This window comes from Sciurus vulgaris (assembly GCF_902686455.1).
Source record: "Sciurus vulgaris genome assembly, chromosome: 7".
Taxonomy (NCBI): domain Eukaryota; kingdom Metazoa; phylum Chordata; class Mammalia; order Rodentia; family Sciuridae; genus Sciurus; species Sciurus vulgaris.
Window position 1 is genome coordinate 143509443 of NC_136467.1, and position 12529 is coordinate 143521971.

Sequence of the window (12529 nt, forward strand, 5' to 3'; positions counted from 1 at the left end):
GTACTATGATATTTTTATGTGCATCATCTCATCTCACCCTTCCCCAAACCATGGGTGCCCCCTGTGAAGTGAATTTTCTACAATGTGTTAACGGAGTGGTTAATGCTCTGCTTTTCCTTTCAGAGATGTGGTACTGGATCTTCCTGTGGGCTCTCTTCTCCTCTCTGTTTGTCCATGGTGCTGCAGGAGTGTTGATGTTTGTGATGCTGCAGAGGCACAGGCAGGGAAGAGTCATCTCTGTCATCGCAGTCAGCATTGGATTTTTGGCTTCTGTAACGGGAGCAATGATTACCAGTAAGTTGGTTTTGTTTTGTTTCAGGACATACTTTTATATGTACTTATCATTTGGGTTACGAGTCTTATTGTAAGTATAACTAGATAGTTGTACTTTGCTATTTGAAGAGTCATTATAGAAAGTTTTATGGGAATTAGAAGTACTGAGAAAAGTTGGCACGGGGCAAAGCAGTTCAAAGGGAATATTTATCGTAGGAAGAAAGGTAGGCACAAAAATATAAAAGTGATAATTGTCATAAAAATAGTGAAAATATGGCCATTAGTCTTTGGTGGCATCTGCCTGTGAGTGCAAAAAATATAATTACATTTCTTTTTGGGAGGACGTCAAGTTTTGTGACAGGTCTCTAGCCAGCTGGAAGTTAACCACTGTGGAGTGCCTTCTAGCGACGGGAAGTGTTCTGCTGTGCCACCTTGTACATTTTCATAAAAGTCTCCACTCTTGTCCTCCTGGGCTTCTCTTGACACTGCACTTGGACCCCAGCTCTTGGCTTCAGAATTAGTTCTGGTTTCTTCAGCTGCTGGTTGACAGAACCTGGACGTGTCCGTGGAGACTGGGAGTGCCATGCTGCTTCCTTGGTATGGCTGTGTGGGCAGCTGGCTGCTTCTCTGGGCTGCTGTGGATTCTGTCCCTGCTAATAAATAATGGAGGCTTGCACTGTGTTCCCTTCTGGCCTGCTTCCATATGTCTGGGGCAGCTCTCAGCTACCACTGGATCTGTCTTTATGAGGGACTTCTTCCTTTCATTTGATTTTTGCCCCAAAGATAAGAGAAAGACCTTATCTTTGTAGTTAAGGGCCTCCCTCCTTTACTTCTTTCAAAGCGGTTGTCCTCCTGGCCTGGAGAGGAAACCCTGTTCCTGTGTCTCTGGGTAGCCTCTGGCACTGATAAAACAGTTGTAAAATATTTGTGGGAAATAGCAGGTTGTCTCTTTTCTCATCCTGTCTTCATACTAAATGAAGAATTTTAGTAAACTTGATTTTTCCGTGTTACCTTGTGCTAAGTTTTTCTTGCTTTTGTTCTTTCTCATTTAGCTTATAATTTTATCATATGGTGCCTCACCTACTTTGCCACAGATAGGATTTCAAACAAGGACTCAAGGTTTGCCAAAGCACAGGGATGCATAATGGAGATTAGTGGAAAGCGAGAGTACAGCTAGGTCCTAGAGGGTCTTAGAAGGCCAGCTGGGAAGTTTGAACTTTTATCCTGCAATCCATTGGAAACAAGTAGACATTTTCAAATGGGGCTGACAAGGGACATAGCAATTCAGTGGGAAAATTTGTTTTACAGCTAAGTATAGAATGTACGTAAAGAACCAAGAAGAAACTCTGGAAGGACAGTGACTTTGTCTATCATCAGCAGTGCTGTGCCCCCAACTTTAAAAAACTTAAACATGATAGATGTTCAATGGATGAGTAGAATGAGGGAGGAAAAGAAGGAAGGAAGCAGGGAACAGACAGGAAGGAAAAAAAGGAGGAGGAATCAAGAGGTATAAATGGCTGAGCCTGCGATCAGGATCTGAGCTCATGTAATAGCTGGGGTTGGAAAGGAAGGAGTCGTTGTAAGAACTGTGACAAAGGACAGAAATCCAAATTCGTTGTTATTTACTGTGGTGGTTTTTAGAAACATGATGGGGGCTGCCGTGCTTTTGATGAGGGTTTCTGTTGTAACCTTGGAACCATGAGAGAGGTGCAGGGAGGAGGATGCAGCTTCTCAGCACTCATCAGCAGTATGCATGTACGTGTGCTACTGTCAGACTTCAGAGAGTGCGAGAAATGAATGCTGCTTCCTGTTATCGCAATGATGTATATGCATACACACCCCACTTTCAGTGTAGTCAAGAATAAAATAAGCTAGTGACTTTAGAAACTGCAGTGTTATATTTAAAAAGCATTAAAAATAAAAGTCTGATACAACGTTAAGTAAAAATTTGTGCCGACATTAGCAATAGAACGTTCAGATTTCTTCTGGCTAATTTTCTGACTTCTGCAAAGACTTGAATTAAGATAACTAGTCAATGTGAATATTTAGTTGTGTTTTTTTCTAAATGTGGGTTGTGAGTGCCAGCTTACTCATATATATATGAGTTGAATATTCAGTTCAGCAAGCAAGTGCTGAATATCTGTATTCAATAAGATACATTTCAATTATACTTGTTACTTCTTAGATTTTCTTTCCAAAAGAGTTAACTTTTTTTCTCTTTGGTTTATATTGATAGTTGATGCAGGAATGGTAAAAACTGGGTTTCTTTCAAAATAGTGCCTGATTTTAGCTGTTTATTTTAGCTAGTCTAAAGGTGCAAAGAGACATTTCAGTGTTGGCTGAATTTGCATTTCTGATGAGGTTCCTCATCTCTTCCTATGCTTATTTATATATTTAGATTTCCTTTTCTGCACATTGCTTCATTAAATTCTGTGATTTTCTTTTAATGTTCTTATTTCCTTCTTATTAAATTATATTAGCGATATTGGTCTCTTATTGATTTTGGACTTTATAGATAACTTTCTCTTTTTTTATCACTTACCTTTACCTACAATGTCATTTATTGAGTAGAAGGGCCTGTAATAAACTTAAAGAGGTTTTTCTTTTAATGGTTTATGATTTAGGGCCTTATTTCAGATTTCTTGCCCTCATCAAAATCAAAACATACCCGATGTACTTACTTCTGTTAATTTCATAGTTTCACCTTTTCTGTTAAGGTCTCCAATTCATCTAGAGCAGGAGGTAGCGAACACTTTCTTAAAGGGCCAAGCGGTAAGTAGTTTAGACTTCGTCAGTCAGGATGGCTGTAACAGTGTTGACCTCTGCTACTTAGTGCAAAAGGGAATGTGGGCATATGCAAACAGATGGACATGGCATATGGCATTGTGCCACAATCCCCCCTTGCCCCTTGTGACCTTTGTCTTTGGTATTATCTAGGATTCTAGGTGGGCCTTTTCCCTCTCACTTAGAAAGTCAGTTTCTACCACACCGTCCTCTATAGGTTCTGTCATTTCCTCATTGATTTGAAGTGCCACCTTCGCTGCACGTCCTGTTCTCCGTGTGCAGGTTCTGTCCCCGGACTCTCTTCTGATTTGGTGGTCTTTCTCTCTGTTGTTGCAACAGGGCTGCATTTTTTATGCCTCTGATTTTGTGGTATGTCTTGATATCTGTCAGGGTTAGCACCTTCTTGCTACTTTTCTTTTTCAAAGTTAACATAGCTACTTGCAGACCTTTATTCTTTTACATATATTTTTAATATGCCAAAAAAATCTCTAAAATAGTATGTCTATGATTTTATTAGGACTTAATTGGATGTAAAGGTTAATTTGGGAAGAATTGTTCTATTAAATTATGTCATCTAAGAACATGCAGAGTATCTCCATTTGTTGGATATATTCTTTGTCTTTTATTAGAGTTTAAAATATTTTCTTTTAATAGGAAGATTTCATATTTTAGAGTAAGCTAATTCATGATTACTTTTGATTTTATGGGTATTGTGCGTTGTATCTTTTTAAACTACATTGTTTAGTGTTGTTAAGTTTTATAAGTTGTGTTTATGAAAGGTTAATAAAAAATTGGTACTTCAGAGAGATAGATGAATAGCTTGCTGGCAGTAGACTAAGAAAGTGTAAAATGTAGATATAATAGAAGAAATAACTTTTTAGTAATAAAGATAAAATAAGGATCATAAAAATAGTTTTATGAACAGTTGTATATTTCTAAATATGAAATGTCAAGATTGTTATGAGGAGAAATGGAAAATATGAATAGAACAATGTTTTTTTTAAGCAATTTAAGTGTTAAAGACTCCAGGCTGAAATAGAATTTGCAGGTGAGTTCTACTAAATATTCAAGAATATTCAAGTCGGTTCCTATTTTATCCAGATTATTACAGAAAATAGAAAGAATGAAAGTTCTGCACAGATTATTTTCTGAGGTCAGTGTGAACCTGTTGCTAAACAAGATAAAGACTACAGGAGGAGAGATGTGTTTAGGCTCGTTTGCCTATGAATGTCGTCCTGGATTGCAGAGAGGGTTCAGTGTCACACATGGGCGTAACTAATCCAATAAAACATTATGTATAAACCCTAACATTTGAATTTTATATAATTTTCCTCCATGATAAGGTATTCTGTAGATTTTTTTTATCCATTTAGAGATGTAAAACCCATTCCCAGCTTGCATGCTGCACAGAAGGTTTGGCCGGATTTGGCCTGTGGATTACAGTATACCCCCTGGCTTTATGAAGGGATAGATTCAGCATACTACTAACTTGAATTCTGCCTTTTTTTACTGCTGTCAGGAAATATGCAGGGCACACCACTGCTTTTCAGGGCAGTGCCCCCTGCAGGCCCTTTGTGCCGCTCTGCACTGGCATTCTGCACCCCCATGACTCTCCTCCCTTGCCAGGTTTACGCCCCTTGCTGGTCTTCAGAGCAGCTTTTCAGTGCTGCTTTCTCCACCCACTGTGCCAGTCTGGCCTTGCCCCCTAATGCTTTTGGGACTTATTTCTGAATTTTCTGCCATTGTTCACAGTGGAAGTTCTAGGTATATACCATTTATTCTGAGCACCCTGTCTCACTTCTGTCTTCTCCATTCTTGCATATGAATTTAGCCTCCTGGTCACCAAGAAAGGGAAGGCCATGTGTATTCTCTCAACTGACTGTTGATCAGCAAGGCACCTTAGACAGAGGAGAAACTACAGTCTATAATGGGGAAAGCTATTTGTTAACATATATAACTGTAAAAAAGATTAATATCCAAGCTGTATTGTTAAAAAAAACAAACCCCGTGAGTTGAATCAGAAAAAAATAACCCAGTAGAAAAATGGATTAAACATTTGACAAGCATTTCATAGGAACAGAAATCCTCATGGTCCGATAGTATGTGAAGAAAAGCTTAATCACATTAATTGTCAGGGGATTGTAAAATATTTATAAAGATAGAATCTTTTACCTACCAGATTGGCAAAAGAAAAAAAGGTAACGTATCAACTGCCCCTGTCCTTGATATTGAGTACCTGCGATGTAAGCTGGTGTAGCTAATTCAGGAAAACTATTTGACATTGCCTAGTAGGGTTAAAAATGCCCATTCTACAGGACACTGTGAAGGATGGATCGCCAAGAAATTGTTGACTGCATTTGTGGTGCAGGGGTCAAGTACAGGAGTGTCCAGGAGGCTTGTGTTTGTGAGAGGGAAGTGTGGGGAACAGAAGCCATCAGCAGGGAAATGGAGAGGCCTGGCACGTGCACACTGGGAATGCTCTCCAGCCTCAGAAAAGAGTAAATCACAGCTGCATCCAGGGGAATGTGTTTATTCCCTGCTACAAATAAATGTGTTTCCTGATACTTAAAATCAAAAGTTCAGTCAACTTTGTCACTGTACAAATATTTTTGTTTGAAAAATACAATTGGATGATATCTTGGCCTTCATCATGAAAATTTCTTGGAATTATAGGAAGTTTAGGCAAGTTAGATATAAAAATTAGATTTAAAAATTTTTTGTTCTGTAAATAATGTCATGGCATTTGCTGTGTAAAAAAGCATGGATAAAGTCCTTTGGCAGTACCAAATGAGTGCTCCTCTCAAAAGTGCTCCTTGTTCTGAGTCGGTGTATTTCCGCAGGCTGCCCACATTCAGCCAGCACACGTGTATATATACACACACGTACACGCGTGCAGGTAGGCGTGCACTGGGAGGGAATGTGTGTTGTATGTTTTCTTTTTCTTTCTTGGATAACTGATTCTATGTCAACGTACCTCTTTTTTCCTTTTACTGATTCCTTTCAGTTATATGTAACATTAGGATTCATTTTGACATAATTGTGAAAGTATGGAATATATTTTCCTCCAGTTCAGTCCCCAACACTTCCCCATCCCCCCTCTGCTCCCTTCCCTTTACTGGTCTTTCTGAAATTCATTTCTAGTTTTTTTAATCAGTGTCTTGTGGATACACTTGCTGTTGGGCTCCATTGTGCTGTGTTCATCATGTGCGGATGAGAGTTCAGCCACGTTCTTTCCATGGTCTTCCCTATCCCGTCCCTCCTCTGTCCCCTTCAATCCCCCTCATATTCTTCTTTTGAAATTGTGGCGTCCTTGGGGTGGACTTGGTCTCATTTACCCATTCTCCAGCTGACGAACAGCTGTTTTGCTTTCTTTTATAGAAAGCACTGCACTGATTATTATGTGGGTGTGGATATATGTGTGTGTCTGTTCTGAATTCTAATCATCAGTTTGTTTTACATTTAGCAGATATTTTTCTAGTCTTCCTGAATGTCTGACCTTTATGATTTTGGCTCTTTTTTTGTGATCTCTGTTTTGTAAGGTCCTAAACATATTTACATATATTTTAGTTTACCTTTGTGGTTTTATTTTTAGCATTTAGTTTTTTAATCCATCTGAAATTTGTTTTGGGGAATGGTGTGGGGTAGGGACCCAAATTTATTTCTTCCACATGATTACCCAGTTGTTTAGCACCACTTGTTGATATTGATCCTCTGATTGGGATTTTGACTGCTAGCCCAATCTGTGGAGTACTGCTTGGACCAGCCACTGTTCCAGGCAACCTTATAGTTCGCAGGATCTCGTGAAGGTCAACCCTTCTCACCCGCATCTCCCACAATTTACGGCTGAGGAAGGAAGGCATGAGAGGGTGGTGATTCCCCAGTTAACAGGCTGCTAAGAAGAGGAACTTGGATTTTAACCCTTGAGCCCGCCTTCAAAACCCAGGCTCTTGACTTTAGGTAAACTTGGGAGGTTTGAATTGGTGATTTGTTTGCCATATCTCAGGACAGCCTGAGCTAGTAATTGCTTTGATTTTGCCCTTCTTGGATCATGATTAAAAACTTGGTATTCAGATATATGGAGGTCAAGTTGTATTTTTAATATTTAAGATAGTAATGAAAATCTAGGGCAAATCCCAAAGAAAAAGCCAGAGTACTATTTCTCAGGTTTATTTTCATATAATTTCTGATAACGAAGAAGGCAGAAGATCTTTTAAATTTTTTGAGAATGTCATCTAGTTCTAAAATTTTGGTGTATGACCAGTTGTACAAGTGATTTTATCACTTGATTAAGTAAATGTTGGTGTTTTATTTTAATAGAGATACTGTCAGTTGCTTGGTTATTTTCTGAATTCTTTATTCTCTTTTAACTTAACATAAAAAGAAATGATAGAATGAGTAGGAGATTTATAAACAGACTAACTTGCATTGAGATCCTAGGTCTTGTGCTTACTGTATTTCCTTGAGTTAGTAATTAAACCTCTCTAAACCTCTGTTTTTCCCATCTTTAAATTAGGTCATAATACTGAGGGGGTGGTATGATATTTAAGTAAGATAGTATTTTTAAAGTTCCAAGCAAAATACATAGTATGTGGTAAGTGTATTATCATAATTTCCCTTTGTTTTAAAACATGTATATGACAGCCCTTGGCATAGATTGGTGCTTTGCTTTTCCCATTTATATCTCTTATAGAAAAATGCTATAAGATATACAATAAATAACTATCATTTGGGAGATTTTAAAAAAATCTATTAGAGTATTATAGTTATGCATAAAAGTAGGGTTCATTTTGAAATATTTATAAATACATACTAATGAATGCATACAATTTGCTACATTTCAATCCCCAGTATATATTTGGTAGATTTTAAGTAAAATTTGAAGAGTCAGTCCTTAGCTAGTTTTTTTTAAATTGACAAGTAATAATTCTATTCTTACCTAATTTTTGCGAATAGATTTCTATCTTAAGTAATTGTCAATTCAGTATCTTTGAAAAATTTATTTCTGTTCTTTTTATGTTTCTTTGTTTAACCATTCTAGGATATGTAGACAGTTTTTTTCTAGAGAAATAGTTTTAAGGCCTCTCAGTCTGTAAGATATTATAATTTAAATATTTCTTCCTTTTGATTTCAAAATATCCTTTTAAAATTAACCACTTAAGGAACAAGGGGTATAGCTCAGTGGTAGAACTCCTGCCTGGCACGTGTGAGACATTGGGTTCAATCCTTAGTACTGCATAAAAATAAATAAAATGAAGGTATTAGGTCAATCAACAACTAAAATTTTTTTTCAAAAATTAGCCACTTGGGTCTTCATCATTATGTGCAGTATTTTAAGATGAAGTGTTAAATTAGGCCCTGAGTTCTTCTTAACTCTGTGATTCTCCCATCCTGGGAAGGGTGCATTATCTAAAACATTAATTTCTAGAATTGATATCGTTTATCTTTTATTTTTACTAGTCTCCAAATAATTTACAGTTGTGTGCTTCTTTAAAAAATTCAATAATTTGATATGATGAAATTATGTCCATATTCTTATATTTTTCATGATACTGAAGAATTAATTAACTTTACTCAAGTAAAAAAGGTACCATTAAAATTTTCTTTTAAAATTCAGAAATTAATTTATGTAGTTTCTCTGTGTTATCATTTATAATTATCAACATATTATGTGGTAGGTTTGTAAAACGGCTGATCAGGTCCAAGCAATTCAGTGTCCAGGAGAAAGATGACAAAATGGATTATTAACTTTATAGACATATTTGGTATTATGTATGCAGCATATGCTATACATATATATCTTTGGGTTGAATAACAAAAGCTGCTTTTCAGTTAAGTGGTTAAATGTAGTATGCTAAAGGTAGTTTTTACCAATCACATAGAAACCTAAATGAGAATGAGTGATGAGGTTTTCTGTTTTGATAAAACGAGAAGAGACCCGGTCACACGGTGGAGAGCTAATCGAGCAGTGGGTGCTTTGTCTGTCTCCCTCTCCTGCAGGTGCAGCGGTGGCCGGCATCTACAGAGTAGCAGGGAAGAACATGGCCCCTTTGGAAGCCCTGGTGTGGGGCGTTGGGCAGACCGTATTGACATTAATCATCTCCTTTTCAAGGATCCTCGCTACACTTTGAGGTTTCTGAGGGAATGTCTTATTTCACATAAGGAAACAGATGTACAGATTCCCTGAAAATGGCATTGTTAACGAGCTGTGGACCGAGCAAGTCAAAACATAAGGAAGACCTTGAGCTGTGTGGAAAGACTGCCCTCTGGCGTTCAAGTGATTGCACTACCGCACTGCACCTTACGTGCCTCCGTCCCAGGCAAGGTGCACAAGACCCATGTGAAGCCTCAAGAAAAAGCACCTTGTTTAGCTGCCAATCAGGTTAACATTGGTGTTGAAATCATCGTTCTTAACAGTGTTGTGTTAAGTTACAGGGACGTTTTGAGGAATTGATATATGTGCCAAACTTTTCTTTTTGACATTGATCATGTGACAGTTTGCAAGTGTAGATGTAGATGAGTGCTATGAACACATTTGACAGGAATTCAGGTCATGTGGTAAGATTTGTTTTGTAATGCTAAATCCCCTGAGTGCTAAATACCAACTCATTTAATATGGGAGAAATTATTTGGTTTTTAATGTTGAGTGTTTCTGGGATTTAGGGCTTATTAGGCATTATTATTTAATTTATGTGGAAAATAATAGTCTTCTTAATGGAAGATGAGCTAAACTGTTTTAAGGATTCAAAGTAGACTGTAGGGTGCATACTTCTCACTAACTGAACACCCTTTTAATAGTTTTCCTCATGCATAAATATTTTATTTATATGAATTTAAAAACTTTAGGGGTCACACATATTGTTACTTATGTGTCATAAAAATATAATTTGAAATTTTTCTTATAAATTTTGTAAGAAAAAAATCTGAAATGCATGTTGCATTCTTTGACCCTTCTGAAGAAAGTTTTTGCCTTGTATCTCATGGAGAAAACATCTTTGTCATTAGTATCAGTGGGATTATATTACTTGTTACATCTGTCTTGATTTTTGACAAAACAGTCTTTCATTCTGGAGTATTAACCATACTGAAAGAGTGGCCTAAATTAGGCTCTGGAAATAAAAATGCTCATTTGTATATAAGTAACAAGTAAGTTATATAGGAAGAATAATAAATTCTCTTACTTTGGATATGTGGCAATGTCATAATTCTAAGTAAAAATTGGGGAATACAATAAATGATTTAAAAACTTGGCAGTCTGAACAAATCAGTACAGTACAAAATATATATATTTGAGTGATTCATTTCAGATGTTTAGTTCTTGATTTAAGTTTACTAGAATCTGATCACATTTATTAAAAGTGGCACTATCTTTTGTAAAGCATTTTAAGAGGTTTTGTCAGTGCATAGCTAGCTGTTTGTAAGAAGACAAGAAGTAAGAAAAACACAGAACTTTGGCTGGTTAAATTGGTCTCCTAATGAAATTTTTTTTTTTTTTTTTTTTTTTTTTTTGGCCAGTTGTAATTAAAACCTTGCTAACTCAAAGGAACAGCCATTATAGAGAATACAGCGAACAGTCAGAAAATAGTAGAGCACCCTAACTTCTGTTTAACTTGTCTTTTAAAAAAGCAGGTTCATTTTAGATCCCATTCAAATTTAAGACTTCCGTTACCTATGCTACTTTTCCTCCATCAAAAAGAAGAATATATCAATCTATTGTGAGATTTGGGAAGGAGGATACCTTTAGCTATGTGGAAACCAGTTTTAGGGGTTTACTATCACTGGCTTAGACATTTGTTCAAACAGCAACCAATTAGCAAATATTCAGTCTTAAAGATCTTTGAAGTAAATCTTAAAATTGATGCTTTTTATGTACAAATCTACTATTATGTGTTCTTTATATTCCTAATGCTTCCTCAAATTAAATTTAGACATAACTTTTCCAGCTTGATTCAATTTCTCCTTTTCTGTTGGACTTGAATTGTATTCTTTCTTGACTTTGGCTGTCCTTTCAGTAACTTAAGGCATTTGTATTCTAGAGGAATTACCAATAACGTTGAAATTGTCTCAGAAGTACAGAATGAAAATTTTAAAACATGGCAATTTTATGATTTGAGAAAGTTATCATGGTATTATGGAGCACATGATTCATAATCCAAAATTATCCAGAAAATAACTTGGACATGGTGTATATGAATGCATGGACCAAAGAGATCTGCTCTCCTGTTTGTACTCTGGAATGAAAGTGAACTCAGTGGTCAGTCTGTGGTTTGTCCTGCAGCTCTCTCATTATCAAGCTGACCTATATTAAGGTTTGAGTGTGTATGTGTGTGTACGTGTGTGTACTTTTAATTTGGGGGGATATTTTTGGTTCCTTTGCTGTTCTGTTATTCCCATAGGGATTTTGTAGAACTGGCACTCTTTTGATGTTTTTGAAATGCAGTTGAATAGTGTGAATTTATGAAATTGTTTTAATAGCTATTTATATGCTGAGATTTTTTAAAAGTTAGTGGTTTTCCTATAGAGACAAGATGTCTAATGATATATATGTATACATCTATATATCATTATATACATATATAGAGAGCTATATATGAATACAGTCTAACTGGAAAGCTTTTGTTAATGAACACTTTCGTGTTCTAGTGGAGAATTTGATATATTTGTTTAGTTGAATGATCTTTTACGTAGAGGATGTTTGGGATTTTGAATTTTGGAAAAGTTTTCTTGGTTTAATAGTGCCGGAGACCCTTGTTTGGGACATTACAAAAGTCCTTATTGACATAGTTGGGTCACACTTTAAGATTTGTATGTGATTCAGCAGTAATTTTTCTTTTCACAAGTGCAAGAAGGAAGGCGTAACCCTGCAACTGACACTCCTTTATTTTAAAAATGTTTAGTGAAGTATCGCTGATAGTGAACTGGATTCCCCACAGAAGGGACTCCTGTGAACCCAGAGTCATTACCTAACATACTGATTAGACATGGCCACAGATGTGTTAGCCGGGAGCCTCATGCAAGCTACAAATTAGGCTCCAAAACCTTTAGCAGACAGAGGGACAAGTGGTCTGTCCCCTGGCACAGTTCCTTTGGTCACCTAGGGTCAAGAAATCCTAAATTATGGCCGTGTTCCCCACTTCCAGCTCCATTTCTGTTTTGGATCATAATGCTTACCATCCAAACAGCATTAGTCTGTTTCCGATCTACTTTCTGAGTATTTGTAAGCATACATTTCCAAACCCACATCAGTTCTGCTTGTACTTTAAATGACAGAAGGAAATGAGTCGGCTTGTTTATTTTCTATTTGTGGTCTAAGGACTAGGGATGATTTAAGATCAAAGAGTGTCTTTGGAAGAGGTCCTTGGAGAGCCCTGAGGAACAGGAGGGAAGCGGGGCTCCACATTCACGTGCTGGGCCGTGCTCCCCTGCCAGCTCTCGTGATTTCATAAAGACCTTTTGCAGTTCTCGGATGTGCAGA

The 12529-nt window shown here is 36.9% G+C and overlaps 1 protein-coding gene across 1 annotated transcript in view; it reads left to right on the top strand.

Annotated features, from left to right (window-relative positions):
- Window positions 1–10239, top strand: part of TMEM170B (transmembrane protein 170B) — a 32005-nt gene extending 21766 nt beyond the window's left edge. The window contains exons 2-3 of the mRNA XM_079147915.1: window positions 124–294; window positions 9055–10239. Of these exons, the coding sequence (XP_079004041.1) occupies window positions 124–294; window positions 9055–9185 (302 nt within the window). The 3' untranslated portion in view covers window positions 9186–10239. The remainder of the gene's footprint in view (window positions 1–123; window positions 295–9054) is intronic.
- Window positions 10240–12529: the final 2290 nt, after the last annotated feature.